At 38.6% G+C, this 24,480-nt stretch overlaps 1 protein-coding gene across 5 annotated transcripts in view; it reads right to left on the reverse strand.

The window, feature by feature from the left end:
- Positions 1 to 15,241: 15,241 nt before the first annotated feature.
- The window catches only part of LOC147370625 (RE1-silencing transcription factor-like), a 113,359-nt gene continuing 104,120 nt past the window's right edge, over positions 15,242 to 24,480 (reverse strand). For 4 of the 5 annotated variants that reach the window (XM_086405598.1, XM_086405600.1, XM_086405601.1 and 1 more), the window contains one exon: positions 15,242 to 20,924. In XM_086405598.1, coding sequence (XP_086261724.1) covers positions 18,889 to 20,924 — 2,036 coding nt within the window. In that variant the 3' untranslated portion in view covers positions 15,242 to 18,888. Of the gene's footprint in view, positions 20,925 to 21,756; positions 21,786 to 24,480 lie in introns of those variants that run through there. The other variant, XM_086405602.1, reaches the window with a different exon arrangement.

Below are 24,480 nucleotides of genomic sequence, written 5' to 3' on the forward strand. Positions count from 1 at the left end.
CCAAGGACCGTGCCTCTTTTTAATGAACTGAGTTTGTAAACACGTTATTTTTTTTAGTAGGGTACATACATGTATGTATCTGTGATTCAAACATACCTAAAAGAGAGTTCTGCTACATTGTTTTCTCCCACTAGTATTTGAGACCAGATGGCACTTCTCATTTAGAAAAAAGCAGCTTAGCAGTTGGCTTAAGAGAAAATGGCAGAAAGTTAATTTCTCCAAAATATGCTATCTTAAATCAGAGAGGTGAGTAAGAGGCTGCACTTCACGTAGTCAGCCAAGTACCCAACTGGGGAACACACCATGGCTTCCATCTCTGGGTCTAAGGTGGTTGCTCAAGTTGTCATCCTTTCACAGCAATGGGAAGAAGAGAAGAGTGTGAAGAGCATGCAGCTACCGTACTGAAATGAAGGGAAGAGCTGGAAGTTGCCCACATCACAGTGTCCAGTGGTCAATGTTTCCATGGCCACACCCTGCCATGAGGAAGCTGGAGGATGTAAACGGAAATGCAGAGTCAGATTTTTATTACTTAGGGGAAGCAGCAGTGAAAGAAATCTTGAAAACAAGTAGAAATTTCCCTTACCTAATCTAAAAGTGCCTGAAAATCTTAGAAAAGGATTTATGTTATATCCTTTTGGAATCTGAGATCTATTCTGCAAGGATCAGAGCACTTCAACTATTTTATCAACATTTGTCTGTAAACACTGTACATAAAACATTACACCAGTCAGAAGTGTTTACCTTCAAGTATTTCTAGTCGATTGAGTGGCCCTATAGCTGTGGACAATGAATTGGCAAGTCAAGTCCCAGGTCCCATGATGAGATGAATGCTGTGAAGTTAATTGGCCTGAAACAGATCCCTGAACTTCCTGTAGACTTAGGGTTAGCATTAACTTTTTAATAGTCCTGTATTCTCTGACAACATATACACTCGAGCCCCCTCTCCCCTCTCACTAAGTAGGTCATTATAGGATAAATGGTCAGTATTTTAAAATGCAACTTGTAGGGCTTTTTGGTAGCTCAGTGATAAAGAATCTGCCTGCCAATGCAGGAAACACAGGTTCAATCCCTGATCCGGGAAATCCCACGTGCTGTGGAGCAACTAAGTCTGTGTGCCTCAACTACTGAGCCTGTGCTCTAGATACACTGTGCAGCAACTACTGAAGCCCACGCACCCTAGAGCCCGTGTTCCATAAGAGATGCCACCACAGTGAGACACCCATGCACTGCAACTAGAGAGTAGGCCCTGCTACCCCCAACTAGAGAAAAGCCAGCTTCACCAACAAAGACCCAGCACAGCCAAAAATAAAAAGTTTAAAAAACTACTTGTAAAAACCGTAGGTCTCACTTTCATTATGTTTCAAAGTGAATACTATTGGCATCTTGGGGAAAGTGGTTCTATATGTGTATCCTTCATCCCCAAATACCAAATGCCACTAGCAGCACCCCTGCCCCATTCCTCACTGTGACAGTGGAGAACCCTGACATTTCTAGACCCACCCTCTAGAGGGCGGTAGCTCCCCAAGTTAAGAAAATGGTAGCTGATTTCTAGTTTATTTTGGAGAAAATGAAATACTGTTTCATAAATTAAAACTGTGACCATTATATTTGTGTACTGTTTGCAGTTTGGAGCTTAGGCCTGAAATCTTTAGATTAAAAAGAATATGGTAAACGTGCACTTACGGAAAAATATAGAACCCAAAAACTGATGCTGTATTTACCCTGAAAACTTATGTATTTTAGAAAGCCGAACATTTCTCCCTCATCTTTTCTTTAGGCTTTCAGACGTCTCAACTAGCAGAGACTTCATTTTTAAATATTCAGAGTTAATATTCTCAGGATTCTCTTACCTCTAAAATTAAATGGTTATGTTTTCACTAAGGCATATCTAAAAATGTTCCAAGGTACTTTGCTAGCAGTTTTAAACAGTGCAATTTACTAAGTTTCAGTTTCCCTGGTTTTAATCTCTTTGGGTCTTCATTTTCTCATCTATAAAATGAGGGAATTACACTATATATTTCTCAGTCCTAACTTTATAGGATTCTCAGCAAAAACAGGCAGGGAAGCCAAGAAAGTGTGGTTACAAGACCTCAGATGAAAAAAGCCCTCTGAGCATAGACAGTAGAGACTGGTGCTAGGTTTTGTTATTAATTTACATCACATTCTGCCATCTTTGCTACTTTCTACTTCTGCATTCCAGTCCCCTATAATGAAAAGGATATATTTTTTGGGTGTTAGTTCTAAAAGGTCTTGTAGGTCTTCATACAGCTCAACTTCAGCTTCTTCAGCGTTACTGGTTGGGGCATAGACTTGGATTACTGTGATACTGAATGGAAAAGTAGGAAGTCAAAAAAAGTAGGAAGTCAAGAAACACCTGGAGTTAACAGGCAAATTTGGCCTTGCAATACGCAATGAAGCAGGGCAAAGCCTAATAGAGTTTTGCCAATAAAATGCACTATTCATAGCAAACACCCTCTTCCAACAACACAAGAGAAGACTCTACACATGGACATCACCAGATGGTCAATACTGAAATCAGATTATATTCTTTGCAACCAGATGGAGAAGCTCTATACAGTCAACAACAAGACCAGGAGCTGACTGTGGCTCAGATCATGAACTCATTACCAAATTCAGACTTAAATTGAAGAAAGTAGGGAAAACCACTAGACCATTCAGGTATGACCTAAATCAAATCCCTTATGATTCTACAGTGGAAGTGAGAAATAGATTTAAGGGACTAGATCTGATAGATAGGGTGCCTGATGAACTATGGAATGAGGTTCATGACATTGTACAGGAGACAGGGATCAAGACCATCCCCATGGAAAAGAAATGCAAAACAGCAAACTGGCTGTCTGGGGAGGCCTTACAAATAACTGTGAAAAGAAGAAAAGCGAAGGAGAAAAGGAAAGATATAAGCATCTGAATGCAGAGTTCCAAAGAATAGCAAGAAGAGATAAGAAAGCCTTCCTCAGCGATCAATGCAAAGAAATAGAGGAAAACAACAGAATGGGAAAGACTAGAGATCTCTTCAAGAGAATTAGAGATACCAAGGGAACATTTCATGCAAAGATGGGCTCGATAAAGGATAGAAATGGTATGGACCTAACAGAAGCAGAAGATATTAAGAAGAGGTGGCAAGAATACACAGAAGAACTGTACAAAAAGATCTTTACGACCAAGATAATCACGATGGTGTGATCACTCATCTAGAGCCAGACATCCTGGAATGTGAAGTCAAGTGGGCCTTAGAAAGCATCACTACGAACAAAGCTAGTGGAGGTGATGGAATTCCAGTTGAGCTCTTTCAAATCCTAAAAGATGATGCTGTGAAAGTGCTGCACTCAATATGCCAGCAAATTTAGAAAACTCAGCAGTGGCCACAGGACTGGAAAAGGTCAGTTTTCATTCTAATCCCAAAGAAAGGCAATGCCAAAGAATGCTCAAACTACCGCACAATTGCACTCATCTCACATGCTAGTAAAGTAATGCTCAAAATTCTCCAAGCCAGGCTTCAGCAATACGTGAACTGTGAACTTCCTGATGTTCAAGCTGGTTTTAGAAAAGGCAGAGGAACCAGAGATCAAATTGCCAACATCCACTGGATCATGGAAAAAGCAACAGAGTTCCAGAAAAACATCTATTTCTGCTTTATTGACTATGCCAAAGCCTTTGACTGTATGGATCACAGTCAACTGTGGACAATTCTGAAAGAGATGGGAATACCAGACCACCTGACCTGCCTCTTGAGAAATCTGTATGCGGGTCAGGAAGCAACAGTTAGAACTGGACGTGGAACAACAGACTGGTTCCAAATAGGAAAAGGAGTACGTCAAGGCTGTATACTGTCACCCTGTTTATTTAACTTATATGCAGAGTACATCATGAGAAATGCTGGGCTGGAAGAAGCACAAGCTAGAATCAAGATTGCCGGGAGAAATATCAATAACCTCAGATATGCAGATGACACCACCCTTATGGCAGAAAGTGAAGAGGAACTCAAAAGCCTCTTGATGAAAGTGAAAGAGAAGAGTGAAAAAGTTGGCTTAAAGCTCAACATTGAGAAAACGAAGATCATGGCATCCAGTCCCATCACTTCATGGGAAATAGATGGGGAAACAGTGTCAGACTTTATTTTTGGGGGCTCCAAAATCACTGCAGATGGTGACTGCAGCCATGAAATTAAAAGACGCTTACTCCTTGGAAGGAAAGTTATGACCAACCTAGATAGCATATTCAAAAGCAGAGACATTACTTTGCCAACAAAAGTTCGTCTAGTCAAGGCTATGGTTTTTCCTGTGGTCACGTATGGATGTGAGAGTCGGACTGTGAAGAAGGCTGAGCGCCGAAGAATTGATGCTTTTTAACTGTGGTGTTGGAGAAGACTCTTTGAGAGTCCCTTGGACTGCAAGGAGATCCAACCAGTCCATTCTGAAGGAGATCAGCCCTGGGATTTCTTTGGAAGGAATGATGCTAAAGCTGAAACTCGAGTACTTTGGCCACCTCATGCAGAGTTGACTCATTGGAAAAGACTGATGCTGGGAGGGATTGGGGGCAGGAGGAGAAGGGGATGACAGAGGATGAGATGGCTGGATGTCATCACTGACTCAATGGATGTGAGTCTGAGTGAACTCCGAGAGTTGGTGATGGACAGGCAGGCCTGGCGTGCTGCGATTCATGGGGTGGCAAAGAGTCCGACACGACTGAGCGACTGAACTGAACTGAACTGCCATCCTAGTGCAGCCCAGATCACTGCTGGTCTATCCAAGTGATCCACAGTGGATTTGCTATAAGAAAGTTCTCTTACTGTGTTGGTTTCTGAGTATAAGTCAACTTACTAATACTTCTTAATCCACTGGTCTCAGTATGAAGAGTACCCTTCCAGCATTAATCATTTATACCATGGCAGCATGCATGCAGGTGGAAAGAGAAGTTAACGGCAAGGTGTCAGGACAGCCCCTCATGTCCACAGAATAGGGGTTGACGTTCCATCTTCTTTTTCTCCCCTTTTAAAATAGCATTTTCTTCAAAGTTTCAGTGAAGTTTAATGTATTTTGTATTTCTAATCACCATAAACAGCAAGTTCTACCAATCATTGGGGCTTTACTGTGTAGTTCCCCAGTGTCTAATTTGTCTGTTACCTGCAATACTTGCCATGACAACCGAGAAGTAGAGAACAGACACAATCCTGTGTGCTTGTGCTTCTTGCTCACTCACTCTCTGCAAAATGGAAATCAAGGCTGGTTTCCTACAGATGACTAACTTGGAGCTCCAGTGGTGCCAGACATGGCAGACTGCTTATTGCTTCACAGAATAGGCACCCCTGTGCTCCAGCTGAGGCGAGCTGTTTTGTAGACAGCCTCTGATCATTTACCCTGGCTTCCCTCCCACCTGGCTGTGTCTTGTGGAGCAACAGAATCATTTCCATTCTTTCTCAGACTGCTCCATTTTCTCTTGGCTCCTCTCCTCCCCGAGGGATTGTTTTCTCTCAAATGTCAGAGTAATGCTTAAACAATAAAAACAAGACTTCAGACTCATGTGAATCCAACAGATAGCACCTCTGCCTGCTCTTAATCTTTGTCCTGTTGTCTCTCTGATGTCCTGTAGTGGGTGGGAACGGCTTAAGATTAATAACTTAATGTATGAACAATGCATCACTTTTCCCCGTCATGTCAAAGACCACAGATATTCTCTCATTTAGTACAAAGAGTTTCATGATCTGAAAATTCTGAAGTCTAGAGTTTTAGAGCAAATACCTATGGCTTGGAGCTTCAGAGGTTCCTGTTTTTCAGAAGCTTCCTTTTGTTTCTCATGTAATTCTCAGAATTTGCCTTCTGAGTAATAAACCTAGTGGAAAGATTTCTTTGGTCTCAATATTCTCACTGGTAGATACAATAGGTATGATGCTTAATCACAGACACTGTGAGTACCTCTGGCCAGCATTGGCAGATCTGAGAAAACTGAGGCCACATACACACAGAAAGACACATTATCTGTTTCTTAATGTGGGGTAGAGACCACATTATCAGGTGATTTTGGACATGTGAGACAGCCGAAGTTCCTTTCTAACTTTTCACTAAGTCCCCAGAAAATAGCCATATGCATTCAATGTATGAATGAATTAGGAGAACAAAGGGACTTTTCTGAGGGGTTGATTTTTCCCTTCTCTGAAAAATGGAAAGCTGACTTAGCATTGACACTTTTCTAGGGTTTCTTCCCGTCCTGCCTAAAGGCAGTACCTCAGGACAGTTGTATATGAGAATATTCATTGCTGCTATGATCATATGATGCCTTCCCAAGTGCTGCTAGTGGTAAAGAACCCACCTGCCAAAGGAGGAGACATATGAGACTCGGGTTCAATCCCTTTGTTGGGAACATTCCCTGGAGGAAGGAATGGCAACCCACTCCGGTATTCTTGCCTGGAGAATCCCATGGACAGAGGAGCCTGGAGGGCTATGGTGCATTAGGTCGCAGAGTCGGACACTACTGTAGCAACTGAGCACGCACGCAGCCCTTATTTAGGACAGTGAGCCAGGCACTGTTTCAGGCATTTTGTATATAGAACAATCCCATGCAGGAGGTATATATTACTATTATCTGCATTTAGAGATGGAACTGAAGCAAAAGTAACTAGCCAGGGTCATGTAACTAATGAATGACAGAGATGTGATTCAAAATTCAAACACAAGCTTCTAGCACTTTTATACAGTGAAACTTTTTCCCTTTTAACGTAGTTCTATGGATTTTAAATATATACATGCATGTGTGCTAAGTCACTTCAGTCGTGTCTGAATCTTTGTGACCCTATGGACTGTAGCCCACCAGGCTCCTCTGTCCATGGGATTCTCCAGGCAAGAATACTGGAGTGGTTTGCCATGCCCTTCACCAGGGGATCTTCCCAACCAGGGATCAAATCAGTCTCTCATATCTCCAGCACTGGCAGACAGGTTCTTTACCACTAGCACCATCTAAGAAAATCAACCCACTTGAAGACCTCAAAGGTAATGACACAATTTCCTTGGAAACCCTGTGTTACAGACACTTCCTAGCTTCATTTTAATCCTCTCATATAAAATTCCAGTCTGAGGAGAATATTCCTCCAAAATACATACATACATACATGTAGATTTTAATTTTTTTAAAAAAGAATATTCTTCATAGGTAGGGGATGTATGTGTGTTGAGCTGTATCCTTACCCAAATCTACACAAGTGTTCTTCTGTGATTTCTATGCTGTCTTACCATATCAGTAGTTTAAAATGAAAAGTGCTTTCAGGGAACTAAGATAAACCGTATTGGGGAAGAATATGAAAAATGTGTATGTATGTATAATATACACATTATATGTGTGTATTTAGAAATAGCCCAAGCCTGGGAGGAGGGTAGAATCAAGTTTTCAAGAAAACCTCTTAATAACCTGAACAAAGGGAGAAAAGGGCACAAGTATGTGGGAGGAGCTAAAGCATTCTAGGGTTTTCAAATCAAAGTGGGAGTGTTAGGAAGGAGGGGTTGGAAAGGGGAACAGGGAACACCTCATACAGGGGTGTTATCTATATATATAGATATAGATGTAACTGAATCACTTATACAGTAGAAGTTAACATACTGTAAATCAACTATACTTCAATAAATTTTTAAAAAACAAAAAAATTTAAAGTACTTTCATGGCTGGCTAAAAATCTTTACACTGCTAGTGATCTTTGCCAAGTACCACAGACAGATCACAGCATAAAAGGAGATCCTAACCCACAATTCTGATTAATAGGAAATAACATAAACAGGAAATTTGGAATGCAAACATCCAAAGAATTATACCATAGGAAAGAAACTATCCTAAAAGAAAAGCTGATCTAAAACCCTGATCTTTTAGTGACATAGGAGAACTGGTGGTCCCTATGTAATCATAAATCAAATAGCTCCAAAAACCAGATTTGGCCCTGAACTTGTTCAAATGGCCCTGTCTTTTCTACTTGTGTAGCACCCGTCCTGTTTCCTGTTTCTGTTCACATTTACTTTAAATAAAAAGGGATCCTGGTTGCCCAATTTTCCTCAGCATTTAACATTGGGCCTAAAAATATTTATTTTTCCTATCTTTGACTTTAAATTATGGTTATATATTCAACAGGAAGGAAAATTAGTATTCAACAGAAGGAAAATGGGGACTACTGTCCCTAAAATATGAGATAAAGGATGTATTTTATTCAAGTATTAGTTTAAGAAAATGTCTTTTTCACTGGACAACTAAGGCTATCATGTAAAGTTAGTTCTGAGAAATGTGTTGAAGATTTGCAACAAGGGAACTTGGGTAAGATTGTTCAACAAAACGGTGCTTAAGTGTCCCACTTACCCGTTAACTCCTCCATTCAGTGTGGCTTCAGTCACTTCTAGGTATACTCACTTGTCAATTGGAAATGCTTCTTTTTTAACTAAATTGAGGGCATAATTAGGTTTGTATCCACATCTAATGGCTTAGTAACTAACCACCTCAAAACTTAGTGAATTGAAAGAAGCTTTGCTCTGATTCTTTCATTTGGCAGTTTAATCTGGGCTCAGCTCAGTGGTTCTTCTGCCCACTTCTTCTGGGTACATGCATTTGCAGACCTCAATCCATGTCAAGAACTTCAGCTGGGATGGCTGTAACAGCTGAGAAACCTGGGTCTTTTCCCAGGGGTCACTCTCTCTATCTAGGATTTCATCCTCAAGTAGGCCAGTTCTGGCTCAGTCACAGGTGATGGTGTTCAAAAAGAGCATGAGTAGAAGCTGCTAGGCCTCTGGAGGCTGAAGCTCCCAAATCACACAATGTCACTCTGCTATATTCTATTGGTCAAAGCAAGTTGCAGTGGCAGCAGAAACTCAAGCTGACTGGAAAGGCTGCCAAGAACCTGTGGCTACTTTCATCCACCACACAGTTTCAGCATGTTCATCACCCTGAGGCAAATGCAGTATAACATGCTGTATGTTCTGACCTATATGAAGAGAACCCACTGTAAATTTATCAAACAAGAAATTTGATGATGGGACTTTCCTGGTGGTCCAGTGGTTAAGAATCCACCTGGCAATGCAGGGGAAGTGGGTTCGATTCTTGGTGGGGAACTAAGATCCCACATGCCACAGGGCAACTGACTCTATGCGCCACAGTGAAGATCCTGTGTGCCACAACTCTGACCAGATGCAGCCAAATAAATAAATGAATAGGAAAGAAAATTGATGCTGACTTAGATTTACCTCAGGAGTCAGATACATAGAATAGCTACATGATTGAAAAAAGGAGGGAACACAGGTTGTACGATTTTGATTTCATCATCAATCTTTTAGGAAGTTTTTAAAGAAAAGTGTGCACTGTTACTTCTGTAAATTTAAAATGCAAAAAATCCATTCAGATGAAAATGTAGGTTATCTCCTCTCCCTTACCATATCAATGCTGAATGCTACATGAACATATTATCCATCATTATTTTAAGCCACAGTAAATTAAACATCCCAAATATATACATGTTCTGTTAAAAAAAAAAAAATCAAGAGGACAGACTTGATCACTATCAGCAAGACCGAAATAAGTTCTATTTTAAGGACACAAATATAACCATAACTTGTAAGGTTGTAAGGTATTATGGGTTCCTTGAACCACTGCCCATCCACTCTCAAAGTATTTCCAGACTACCAACCAGTTTTGGCAATAATTAATTTGATAAAAACCAGATATATCCATACAATAAAACACTGTACAACAGAATGAAAATAGTCCTAAAAACTAGTGCTCTCCAAATTCTACTCACTGCAGAATAATCCCAGTTATGTAAACAGCCCAGAAATCAAACATTTTAATATGCATACACATATGGAGGTAGAGTTAATATTAACTATTAACAGTAATTAAGTCTGCAAAAGAAACAAATGAGACTAAGAGGATTAGTAGGAAGACAGCTAGTCAAGATAGATTTTAACTTGTTATGAGTTTGCTGTTGTACCTGCATTATGTGATCTTTAAAAAGTTATTAGAGCGCACAGAAAAAGAAATCAAAGGTGCAGTATTTCAAAATCAATGTAATTAGGATGCTGGTCTCTAAAATTGCCCCTTCTAGTGGTAGAAGCCTGACCACTGGTAAAGTTTCCACAATTTAATCCTTAAGACACTCTTTCAAGCTTTCATAAATTTTATAGTACTGTTATAAGCAAGGAGAAATGTGATATATGAGTTTTAACTGTTCAGTGTAATAGTCTCACTCTTAAGAATCTCATTTAGAGAGCCTGAAAGGGTATCCCCCTCCCCCTTCCACTGTATGAATGGGGGTAAAGTACCAGTTACCACAGGAAACAAGACCCTACATCTATGGGTAAAACGGAAAGGAAGCTCTTATTGATAAAGAATATCAGTTACCATAAAAGATATAATTGACTCAAGCAAGAACCAATAGATGAGAAAATCACTAGGTTTGTTGAAGGATTAAGATAATTTCACTATATCATCCCATGGAATATTAATTACAAAGGGAAATAAATAATAACGTCAGTGGAGAAATCTGGTAGACGACACATTAACCAAACAATAAAAGTTAACACAACCAATAACAGAATCGTGTGCCTTCTGATGTAATGTACTGATGTAATGTACTGGTACTGACTATTCCTGCCAAGACACATAACCTGAACTGAAGCATGAGAAAATAATTATGATACTATAATTCAAATTAAGAAACATTCTTTAAACAGTTTCAAACTCTTCATGTTGTGAAGCACAAATGCTAAGGAGTTGTTCCAAACTAAAAGTAATGAAGATATGTGACAACCAAATACAACAAGGAATTAGGAGCAGGGAGATATGTAAAGTTATTAAGATATTTGGCACAATCTGAACTTAGAACTATACAGACTACACCAATCTTTAAAGTCATGAATTTAATTATTACAGGATGGTTGTATAAGACAATGGTCTTATCCTTAGGAAGTACAAACAAATATTCAGAGATGAAGAGGTATGCTTTCAACTTATTTTCTGGGCTTCCACCACATAATATACATAATGTGCAGAAAACAAACACTGAGTGGTGGATCCCAAGTAAGGGGTACACAAGATTTCAGGGTACCATTCCCACAACTTCTCTGCAAACTTAAGCATTTCTCAGTTTCTTAACAAAGTCACTTTCTCAAGACGTGCTATTTTCTGCTACCTGAGTGAACTCTCTCCTTGCCTTGTTAATGTGTTCAGACAATACTCAGTCTATAAAACAGTATTTATCTATCACCACAATTTTTAAATTACAGTAAAATGACCACTCTATATCAATTGGTTGAAATCAAGGAGAACACACCCACAGAAAAATATCACACATACAACACACCTGTAGCCCTGGGTAATCAACAACTATCTGCCCTTCCAAGGGCCAGATATTGTTTTAGGTACTTGGGTTAAGCAGTGAGAACAAAATCATTCTGACTCTAGTAGCAATTATATCATTTGACACAAAAGCCCACATACTATTTTAACATTAAAAGCTACTATAAAAGACATGCAAGAGAGGCAGGTGGATTATACACCTTAATTATGCCAAATAGAGGAAGCACTTTTATATATTTAAGGATACTTACTTGCTTTGTTATTAGTGTAAAAAGTCTTAATACAAAAATTACATGTCAAGCACTTAATACTAAAATTATATGTCAAATTACATGTTGTCCCCTTCTCCTGCCTTCAGTCTTTCCCAGCATCAGGGTCTTTTCAAATGGGTCAGTTCTTCCCATCATGTGGCCAAAGGACTGGAGTTTCAGCTTCAACATCAGTCCTTCCAATGAATATTCAGGACTGATTTCCTATAGGATGGACTGGTTTGGTCTTGCAGTTCAAGGGACTCTCAAGAGTCTTCTCCAACACCACAGTTCAAAAGCATCAATTCTTCAGTGCTCAGCCTTTTTCCAACTCTCACATCCACACATTACTGGAAAAATCATAGCTTTGACTATATGGATCTTTGTCAGCAAAGTAATGTCTCTGCTTTTTTAATATGCTGTCTAGGTTGGTCACAGGTTTTCTTCCAAGGAGCAAGCATCATTTATTTATTTATTTTTTTAATTTTCTCTGGAAGCTTTATTCATCAAATGACCAGTCAAAACCCCAAGTTTTATCTTACTCACACACTAGATTTACATTTTTACTTATATTTTGCCACACTCAAATGTAATTTTTCATCAGCCCTTCCAAATCCCATCAAGAGATATTGTGGCAGACACTTGGTTCACATTTCAGAGGTTTCATTCCATTCCATTAAGAATTTATCATAAAACTGAATATTATATAACTGTGTATTACATAAGTGAGTATTATATGGTCCTTTCTTAAATTCACAAAAATTTGAGCCTAGGACAAATGTTTTTAGATAAAAGCTAATGTTTAATTACTTATGTCATTATTTCCATTTGGGGATACAAAGATAAAACATTCTAACTATTTGCATTCAGTCATCCTGCCGATGCCAGAGCATGCCTTTTGAATATTCTCTTAAAGGTCCTTTAAAAAATATGTCCATCAAAATTTGATCTCACTTCAGAGTCTAAAATTTTTATAGCTATTTTTTTTTAGCCATCTACAACAGTCCTTGCTGCAATTATTATTTTCCATGACAACTTTCAGAGTTTCCTCACATAACCATTTTTCTGTGCCCTGAGTGCATTGTTTCACTCTGGATGGTGCTTCTGCAAATGACATGGTTCTACATCCTCTTTTCTACTTCTCTGGGATCCAAGGTTATAAAATGTTTTGAAACAATTATTTCAAAGCTATATTTCAAAACCTTCTTCAAGGGTCCCTGCTACCATGACAACCTAATTACCCAGTGGCTGCCTTAGGGAGCATTTCGTTTGGTGACTAGGAAGTTTATTTGGGGCTTCTGCAGCTTAGACTGATGACTGCTAAGTTGCTTCAGTCATTTCCAACTCTGTGCGACCCCATAGACGGCAGCCCACCAGGCTTCCCCGTCCCTGGGATTCTCCAGGCAAGAACACCGGAGTGGGTTGCCATTTCCTTCTCCAAGCATCATTTAATTTCATGGCTGTAGTCACAGTCTACAGTGACTTTGGCGCCCAAGAAAATAAAATCCGTCGTGTTTCCATTGTTTCCCCATCTATTTGCCATGAAGTGATGGGACCAGATGCCATGATCTTAAAGTTTTTTGAATGCTGAGTTTTAAGCCAGCTTTTTCACTCTCCTCTTTCACCTTCATCAAGAGGCTCTTTAGTTCCTCTTCACTTGCTGCCATTAGGGTGGTGTCATCTGCATATCTGAGGCTGTTGATATTTCTCCCCGCAATCTTAATTCCAGCTTGTGCTTCATCCAGCCCAGCCTTCTGCATATTAAGTTAATAAGCAGGGTGACAATATACAGCCTTGAAGTACTCCTTTCCCAAATTGGAATCCATCTATTGTTTCATGTCCAGTTCTAACTGTTGCTTCTTGACCTGCATACAGGTTTCACAGGATGCAGGTAAGGTGGTCTAGTATTTCCATCTCTTGAAGAATTTTCCACTGTTTGTTGTGACCCACAGAGTCAAAGGCTTTAGCATAATCAATGAAGCAGAAGTTTTCCTATGATCCAACAGATGTTGGCAATTTCATATCTGGTTCCTCTGACTTTTCTAAATCCAGCCTGAACATCTGGGAGTTCTTCATTCATATACTGTTGAAGCCTGGCTTGGAGAATTCTGAGCATTATTTTGCTAGCCTGTGAAATGAGTGCAATTGTGTGATAGTCTGAACATTCTTTGGCATTGCCCTTCTTTGGGATTGAAATGAAAACTGACCTTTTCCACTTCTGTGGCCACTGCTGAGTTTTCCAAATTTGCTGGCATATTGAGTGCAGCACTTTAACAGCATCATCTTTTAGGATTTGAAATAGTTCAGCTGGAATTATATTTAACACTCAGGAATTCCCTGGCGGTCCAGTAATTAGGACTCAGCCCTTCCAATGCTGTGGCCCACGTTCAGTCCCTGATCAGGAAACTAAGATTCCCCCAAGCTTGGTGTAGCACAGTCAAAAAAATATTTTAAAAACCCAACAAAAGCATTTAACACTTAAGAGTCACCCTATGGATACAAGTACCATATGACCTCATTTTCAGGATGAAGAAACAGATTTAACAAAGTTAAAAGTATTTGCAAAATTATAGTTGTTAAGGAAGAGAGGCCCACAGTGAACCCAACTCTAACTGCAAGGGCCACAGAGCACTTGATACAGCAAACATCAATAATAATCCTTTAAATAAGCAATTTTGTTTAACTGAAACCTCCCGATTACCAAAGATCAGTACATTGCTGTTAGCCTCTTCACCAACCTACCTGTATGGAGCTGAGGCTGAGTACCCTTGGAGGGGGGCCCTCTGCTGTACCGTTAACTCCCCCTGGGCAGAATACAAGGACGGCCAAAGATTAAGTGAAAAACGGATATTTGTAAAAATCATAACAGGGTGAGCCTCTGAGTAGGGAATAGCAAGGGACTGGAAAAACGCACTTACGGTAACACACTTAAAGGTAACAAACAAGTCGCACATCAATAACATTTAAATATCCTTTCCGAATCATGAACTTTTAGGTCACTTACTCCATCAGGAGAGAATGCAATCCAGTTGTTCCTGATGTTTCTCCAACTTGTTCTCCCTTTTCTCTCAAGTCCACAGAAATATCTAAGAAATACCTAGGTCTTTAACACTGTTTTTCAACGTACAGCACAGTCATTTCCAGTAACATAGGAAGCAGAACCTTATAATATGGCTTATCACTTTCCCTTGGACTTCATTTCCTTCTCAGACTTCCATTAGAGTAAAATTAGAGTCAAAATAGTGCCCTAGCACTCAGTGAACACTCAGTGTAACTCATCTTATTTTCTGTTCAATGCATCTTTTTCCAATGAGTGAATATTTACTGATAGCAGGCTTACTACTGAGAACAGACATGTAGATGATGACTGTTAAGGGACCTGTGATTGGGAAGTATATAATTTCCTATAAATTGTCTTCAGGTTGTTTCTCCCCTTCCTACTACATACCCACTTCCCAGAAAGCAGATTATAGGAAGAGAGGCTTTGGACTTCTACCCACAGACTGGTTATCCCCAGAGATTTTCAGTACCTTTCTATTTACCCTGGGTTATCAGAGTGAAAATGTTTTGAGAATTATTAATTTACTTCTAGTTCCAGCCAAACAAATTTGGGCTCCTTAACATTTGATGTACCACAAATAAACAAAGGCATAACATGCTTTTTAAAACTTTATTTCAACATTACTATGCTTACAGAAATACACTCATATGGATTAATAGAATGCAATTTAACTTATCCTACACAATTGGGACCAAAAACCTGGTACATGGTTTGCTTCAAAAAACAAAAACAATAAAAAGGATTTGCAATCTGGTTTTTCATCTATTAAAAATGTATATAAAAGATTCTCCATCAAATGCTGCTAAAGCAAACAGCAGGAACCTTGAGAAATAAACCTTTGGTTTGTCTCTGAAAAATACCACGTATTGCACTGTAAAAGTTTATACAACTGGTACAACAAAATATTGCTGTAATGTTTCAATGCCAGTTCACAAAGTTCAATAACTAATGATGTTGACAAGGGTAGGGAGAGCCTATGTATACATGTGAAAATATAAAAAAGCTATCTGATCTAGTTAATATTACATGCAGATCCCAAATCTATTCAAACCAAGATTCAGATAATCTCTTAAATCTGAATTAACTCTATCAATCCAGTTCATCAGCTGAAGTCAAAAAGAAAACTCTGCACAGTAGCTGTTTTTCTGATTTGTGCAAAAAAGAAAATGAAGTTTCTTCCCCAGCTTTTTAGTCCAGAACTACAGCAAAGTATTTCTTCCATTGTCAACATTCTTGGGGTGAGAGGCAATGAGGTTACTTAGGCTTAAATCTGAATTAGCACTCAGATGCAAGAGTCCCCAAAGTTAAAGACCATGTGACTTTAGAAGTGACTAAAAAATAAAATGGCCTTTCTTGGAAGACTAGAGCAAAACATCCGGCAATAGTTAAAAAGAAGTCTAATTAAAAAAAAAAAAAAAGAAAGTAGCTCTTTATGAATTACACTTCAATTTAAAAAAAAAAAAAAAGCCTTAATGAAGCAGCTCTGAAAAGAGGAAAAAAACTTAAAATATCCTGAAAAGCAATGTGAATATAGGTTCAGAAGACAAGTAAGAGATATATTTTACAAAGCTACCTAGGATTAGGCTTATAAAGGTATTCTAAGTATTTCAACCTTTAATACTAAACATCAGTTTACAAACAACATGTTTACTTTTTATTCCTTTATCAAAAGGGAAAAGTCTAGCTTCAATCCTATCCAGTGGAAGGGAAACTGAGAAAAAAAAAAGATTCAAATAGTCCCATGCAAACAGCACATTTTTCAAATGGAAGAACTAGACCAGAAGTTCATATTACTAATACACTTTTCAATGAAACAAATTTTTTAATCAAATGATTTTTAATAAGAACAAATACATGGCACTAAGGTTCAGAACCTAATATAGGCCTGACAAACAAGTCCTTGTTTTCTGGAGGAAAGGCCTCAAGTCCATTCAATTTCCAGTAACAATGTTTTCACAAATCACTTTAATGAGGGGTTTTAATTTCTTTTATATTTTTGGTTTTGGCATTCTAGTCTTAAAATCTAGATAAGAAAATACATTCAATTCCCCAGGAGTCAATTTTTTTTCTTTTGAGGTATCAAAGAATCCAAACTGATTCCCAATCTCCAATTTGTACTTAATATGAATATTTCTGTATGTACTGGAAAAGGTAACGTTTTAATATAAAATGCACTAGTGAACATTAAATCTAGTTGTTAGAAAGGTTTAACTAGCTTTATAATTTAAGTTTTAAAACATAAATATCTGCAGCTTGATCTGTTTGACAATGATTGTCGGAGCTGAGAATTCACCTAGAATTCAACATCATTTACAAATCCCTATTATGTACAGAAAACACACAACAGTAATACACAACTTACTCATATCTTGAGAAAATTTTCTGCTTCTTTAAATCTTTGGCCTCCCAGTCAATTCCAAGTTCAAATGTCCTTTGCCTTAAACACCCACTCTCAGAATAACTAGTTTTCCACACACAGTTTAATACTTTTTCCTAATTTTTCATGTTGCATTGCCAAACCCTGAAACCTGCCTCAGAGATCCACCAAACAAAAGAAAACAAACAATATATAAAGTGATTACTTCAGAAAAGAACCTGGGAGGATAAGAAGAATCAAGGTTCCTTACTGGAATCATACTTTATTTTACAAGGAAAAACAAAAAACCTATGTTAGATTCTTTCATATTCTTTGGTGACTGGCCAAAGAACCTACCAGCAAGTTTGGGGCACATACTCTTTTCCATACAAAGTGGTCCTGTAGGAACACCAAAATAGATATTCATTTGGGGCCTCAGCTGTAGCAAAAGGCTGTCCCGATAATAGCCAGGACACCCACTAATTGGAGGAGATCCCTGAGAAAGTGTGATTTTTTAATCTGGACCAAACTTCAGTTTTTCACCAGCCTTTTTCACTATATTCACAGGAAGGAGCAGCTGGTCTACCAGCAGTCATACTACCTTTCTCATCCTAGGATTTCTGTGTAATTGCTATGGCTTTGGAATCTCACAAACTGATACTCTGTGTAACTTGAAGGAGTAATTATGCCTCCTAGTTCCAGATTTGCAGCTTCCAAATTAAAATTATAGTTCTTTATTCAGTGGAGCAGACATATAAATAAACACCAACCATCTAGGAAAAGAGGTTTCCTATAAGATACAACTTAACACCACACATTGAGGAAGTAGATGTACTAAGACAGGCCAAAAAGTTTACTTATGGTTGGTATTTGAGATAAAAATCCATTCAACATAGATCTAGTGGTTTATTTACTGCAAAGTTCAAACTGAAAGGTGTGAACTCACTACATCAATTTAAAATAAATAACTTATATGAAATACAGATTCTGGCATAGATGTTAAAATCAAAATCAATGGACTAAACTCCATCTTTCATTTGCTCACAAATTTGCACAGACTACTATTCTGCAAAAAAGACAACTGCGGCAAGGAAAAAGAAAACTGCCCCTTTTGCAAACAAGACTAAAAAGCATCCCTCCAGAGAGATCAAAATAAACATGCATATATAAAGTATTACAATGCAAATGCTATTTCTAGAAAAAATTTAACTGCATAGGTTAAAAAAAAAACAATGTGCAACATCTTAAGGCATTAAAGCACCAAAACAAAAACAAAAAAACCCACCAAAATCATTGTTTTTATGACAATTAACACATACACAAATAAACATACATTTTTGATCAAAATTCAGGAAGGTAAATACCTGGATTGATAGAACATCCATTGTTGGGAGAATTTCTCTTCAAATTCAATGTCTCTCTTCTTATCGCTAGAACAATTTTAAAGTGCTAACTTTATATAAAGCAGGCAAATTCTTCAAGTCATTTGCTATTTAAGTAAGCCAATTTATATAGGGCTATAAACGAAGAATAAACTAAAGTGAAATAGGAACACAGACATGAGGAAAAAACTGATTAAGTTATATAGCTGAACAAATTGACAGATTGCTCTAATACCACCTTGGCCACCTTAGTTCAATTAAAAGCAAAAACAGATAAAAAAAAAAAAAAGCTCACAGATTTAGATGTCTGCTACAATAACTCCCTTGGATTTGCTAAAATGTGTACATCAGTAGGTACACGGAGTCCAAGAAAAAGAGTGGGACTTAAAAATCAAGATTGGACAGTAATTAATTTTAAAAACAAAAGGCTGTCTACTACTCCAAATGAATATAAAATGTCAGAGACCTTATACACTAAGAACTGAGGCCTTGACCAGAGTTTCATTACTCCTGCCCTTGAGCTGCCTTTTCAAGGAAGTATACATTAACCAAATGGCGATTGAGGTGTTTGCTGTAATCCTTTTCCTTTCGAAAAGAACGATCACAGAAGATACAAACGAAATCTCCCTCGGCCACTTTGACAGCCAAGGCATCCTTTCCATCTTTCCCACTGGTCTCTTGTGGAACTGGCCGAGCACCGTTCAATCCAGAATCGTCACTGTCCTCTGACGTGTTGTCACTTAGGTCACTTCCATCATGACTGTGGATGCCTTCGTCTTCATCCATTTCCTGAGACTCATTTACTGCCACGGTGACAGGAGGTGAGGCCACAGCAGTTGTGGACACGGCTTCATGTTTTTCTAGCGGTAGAGCAGGAAGTGGTGGTGAAACTGGTTCTTCAACTGCCGAGTCTCTGCTGGGGAAATTCTCTGCTTTCTTCTCATCAGTGTCCATCTCCATTTCACAGAGCATAGCTTCAGCTTGATGTTTATCCTCTGAAGTTTCACCCTCTGGCATATTCAAGTTTTCTTCAGAGGATGAAGTGTTGGCAGATTCCTTGATAACAGCAGCAACACCAGCCAGACTCTTACCTGCCTCTTCTGCTTCCACTTTTTGAAGAGGGGCTTCTTCATTTCCTTCGCCTGCAGGGAACAAATTTTGGTCTTTCGATTCCTCCCCCTTTAAGCTTTCCTTTGGCAGGGGTGGTGATGGTGGGAAGAGATCCTGTGCACTGGCACTTTCTTTTAGAAGCTGCTTGTCTTTAACAGGCACTAAGCCAACCTCAATAAGGACTTGCTCCTTCCGTGCCATTTCACTCAGCATGCTGGACTTTTCCTTTCTATTATCTTTGCGAGGAGACCTTCTGGGGATCGGCTCCATGGGAGGAGGAGGCTCTGTCTCAACAGGCCCCTTCTGAACAACCTCGATCTCAGCATCCCCCACAGGGGGAGGCGGGGGAGGAGGCTCTACCTGAACAGATCCCACCTGAGCAGGCTCTGGGGGAGGAGGAGGAAGAGGAGGAGAAGGCTCCATCTCAACAGGGGTCACCTCAACAGGCTCCATGGGAGGAGATGGCTCCATGGGAGGAGATGGCTCCATGGGAACAGGCCCCTTCTGGACAACCTCGACCTCACCACACCCCACGGGAGGGGGAGGGGGAGGAGAAGGAGGCGGCAGCGGCTCCGTCTGAACACACCCCACCTGAGCAGACTCCATCTGAGTGGGCCGCCTCTGAGCAGGCTGGCTGCTTTTCTTACATGATTTACTTCTCACAGTTTTCTTCTTTGTACTGTTTTTCACGCAAATGTTTTGCTTTTTATTCTCCTCTACTTTGCTGTCACCCTTTGGCACTTCCTGGCTATTTTTGGATTTGCTTTCTGCCTTCCTTTTCTTTTTTGTCACAGGTTCCTCATCATTAACAGGCTCTTGTAAGGGACGGGCTTCAGCTTCCACCTTCCTTTTGCTTTTCTTGCTTTTGCAGCTTTTTTCTGAACAGTTTCCCGGGGACACATCCACTTCTTTACCTTCCATGGCCGATTTGCGCGTTCTGGTGGTCACTTGGCTTGAGGCATTACTACAAGGCTTTTTCTCTTTTGAAACATTATCTTTCTTCTCCGCTTTTACAGACCTCTCATTTTTCTTCCCAGTCACATCCCCTTTTCCTTTTGTCTGCTCTGTTTCTGGTTTCTCACTGGTGAGTTTGTTATCAGGCAAGTCAGCCTCTCGCTTCTTGGTTTTCTTTAGTTTCACCTTTGAGACATCCATGGTTTTATTAGGACAAGTAGGATGCTTAGATTTGAAATGATACTGCAGATTACACTTCTTGGAAGCTGCGTAGTCACATACAGGGCAGTTGAACTGCCGTGGATTAACATGTAGCTCCACGTGTTTTTTGAAGTTACTTCTGTCTGCTGTTTTGTAGTCACAGTGTGGGCAGTTAAGAGGTTTAGGCCCATTGTGAACCTGTCTTGCGTGGCGGGTTACTTCATGTTGATTAGAGGCCACATAACTGCACTGGTCACACTTAAATGGCTTCTCACCTGAAGGTAGACAAGAGATGTTACAGAAGGCACACATTAAGAAATGAATTCAAGGTTTATTCAAATATGCTCACCAAGAAGTGGGGATATAGATATAGATATAGATAAATAAAATAAAACCACCAAAACTATTTCATAAAGACTTTATCATGCAATTTATATTTACCATATTTATTTGTATATCTTTCGTATTTATTTGTATATCTTTCCTCTATCCCTTGACTTCTGATTCTCATCCTAAGCAAAGGAATAATTATCTTAATCATCTTCTAAAAAGTTCATCAGGTTAGCTCAAACACTCTTAAAGAACACAGGTACATCAAGAAATATACAATTACTAAAAAAGTGACTTAGGCTCTTGATGCTAATTCTTGGGCAAAGGCACTCAAAAAGGTAACATATTAACGTTTTTATGTAGTTCAAACAAATGTATAAAGGAGCAGAACATAAAATTCCCGTACATTTAAGATAAACCTTGAGACTTCAAAAGTAATACTTCATACTCTAGGCCACACTCCCAGACCTTTATGTGAAAGCTTTACAATAATGCTTTGACCCTTTGTCCATCATAGCAGAGTTGAATCAGATTTCACTCAGCAAATTTTTCCACTGCCAGAGCTGCTATTCTACAGCAAAGTATAAAAAGTCAGAAATCCTTTCTAGATTTTCTCCCACTTTCTTCTAACGAATAAGCAAAGAAACCAGGGGTATACAAATAGATATGGCATATAAAATAAGCACAAGTTATAATCACAGGCACATACAAGACCAGAAGCCCTCCCACTCCCAAATTAAAGGCATAAGATTTAACTCATTCTACCTGAATACATACCCATCTAGATCACACTCTAGCAAATATTACCAAACGGTATCCATACCCCACTGGTCCAATGGAATGCATAGCAGAAAAATGGAAATTGACATTTATGAAAATTCATCTCTCAACATTCTCAAATTCACGTAAAATCTTATTAAATTTTTTCGTAAAGCAAAACTACTCAGACATTAAGTAAAACCATAGATAGTAAGCTTTACAGATTAGAAGATATCTGATTACAGAATACTTGACCACAAAAACAAAAACTTATCCAAGTATGTCAAACTATAAGCTCTTTTCCACATTAGTCCAATAACAGATTCATAAAGGGAGGTTTCTAACAACAGGCTACATTACTCTCCACTTGGCCCTTTCTTGTCCTTTCCATTGAATGACTTCAATGGAGACAAACATCTACTTAATATATAAAGAAACAGAATGGCAGAAACAAGATATGTGACATAACGGTTAAGAACTTGTTCTACAGTAAGAATACCTACAGGGATCAAGTATGGGCTCTGCAACTTACTGTGAGGTCTTAAGCAAGGTACTGAAAACTCTCTAAGGCTCTATTTCCTCATCTTAACTAAACTATTCTTATGTTTTAAGCTATAAATAATCTAATCCATATAAAGCACTTAGTGTAGAACATATGGCCAAACAGTCAATACATATTACCTGTAATTTATGACTTTTGGAATGAACTGGTATATTATAAAACACAAAGGAAGATTTCAGGTGCTTATCCTGCCTTACTATATAACCTTACCTTTGAGTAAACAAAGAGCTGATGAATGAAGTTGATCTCGTTAGGAAAATATTTGTGCTCTTAAAAGAATTATAAAGAAAATGTCACCACTTTTAAGCCCTAATGAATGAGAGCATTTTCATAGCCAGCATCAAGCAAGATGCAAGCATCCACCTGTGAAATGATGAAGAAATGGAGTTCCTAGTACTCTGTTCCAATGGCATCATTTATTTGCTTCATTCACCCCACCCCTATTTTTGCTTTATTGCCATTAAATCTGTTGCACTGGAAGATCAATTCATCAAGTTGACTAGTTTACTAATACCTAGCTGAATGAAAATTATTTTGCCCTGTACCAACAGTTTTAACTTAATTTCCTTTTCCAGTTCTAGTAAAAATTTCTACCTGTTTTTCATCTTTATAAATGTGCCAGGTGTCTGTTTTATTCTTCCCAAATTAATTTATAAATGTAAGGCAAATTCAAGAGAGTTTTACAAGCTTATACACATTCTTATCAAGTAGAGCCCAGATAGAATAACAAGGGACCTTTTAACTCAAGAGTAATAGGGGTGTACTACTCAGCAATAAACACAACATTCTGATAACGCAGCATGGAATGACTCTCAAAAACATTTTACAGAAGGATGTTAAATCTTTAATAGAAATCAGAGTATCACTTGATGGAAGAATATGGGAGTACTGACTAGAAAGGGTAAGGAGGGAACTTTTCTAAGGGTAGTAGAAACATTTCATGTCTACACCAAAATGGCGGTCAAACAAGAGAAAGCATACATAAAATCACTGACCTATATGCCTAACACGTGTGCATTTTTGTGTGGGTAAATTAAACCTTAATAAAATATGTTTAAAAAGTTATTCTAGGGCTTCCCTGGTGGTCCAGTGGTTAAGAATCTGTCTTGCAACACACAAAGGACAACAGTTTGATCCCCAGTCTGGGATGATCCCACATGCCGCAGAGCTACTCAGCTCATGTGCCACAATTACTGAAGTCCATGCGCCACAACAAAGAGTAGCCCCTGCTCGCTGCAACTAGAGAAAGCCCAAGTGCAGCAACAAAGACCCACTGCAGCCAAAAAACATAAATAAATAAAAATAACAAAGAATAAAAAAAAATTATTCTAAACTTCACAAAAAGACTCTCAAACCATAATATGTTTCAAATGACCCAGCTATTAAAAATAGTGCCTTCAGGGAATTCACTGGTGGCCCAGTGGTTAGGACCTCAGGCATCCACTGCAGTGGGCACAGGTTTGATCCCTGGTTGGAGAACTAAGATCCTGAAAGCCACTTGGCCAAGAGAGAAAAAAAAAAAAAAAAAACAGTGCCTCCATAATAATCACCAAGTACTCAGTGGAAGGAAAATAGTTTTTGCTGAAAAAATTATTTTTCCATCTTAAAAATAAGTAGTCCATGATAGAATTCAGTAAGATGTTAATTCCCTTTAACAAACATTCACTGTGCTCATAATTGGAAAATATTCAAAATGAATCCCTATGCTAGCAGGATGGAAGCACTATCCAGTATGATACCTACAAAAATATTACAAAGGGACATGCAAATTGGATGCATTCCCTCCAGTTCTAAATATTTCATCCAAGATGAAATGGTAACATATCTACTGAGAATTAGAAAAGGAAGAGTTGTGGATCATATCAGGACCTCCCAAGGGTCAGTGTGGCAAAAATGAAATAATTATCCATTCAAGACCACCTACGTAAATACTTTTTAACTTTGCCATCTCCATACCTTCACAATAGGGGCCAGTTCTGGACAGTGATCATGGTCATTTCAGTTCTAGAGTGGACAATTCTCCCAGGTGTTACAGTCCTATATTTTATTTATTATAAGTGAATAAATTGGAATCATGGATTATCAATCACTCTTTAAAGTTTGGTTTTTGTAAATCAATCTTTGGAAGCCTTAACAATTCTCAAGAGAACAAAACCAAATGTCAGGAACAACTAACAAGG

Source organism: Bos grunniens, chromosome 6, assembly GCF_055505025.1.
Source record: "Bos grunniens cultivar Pamir isolate PY7600 chromosome 6, Bosgru_T2T1.0, whole genome shotgun sequence".
Classification (NCBI taxonomy): Eukaryota; Metazoa; Chordata; class Mammalia; order Artiodactyla; family Bovidae; genus Bos; species Bos grunniens.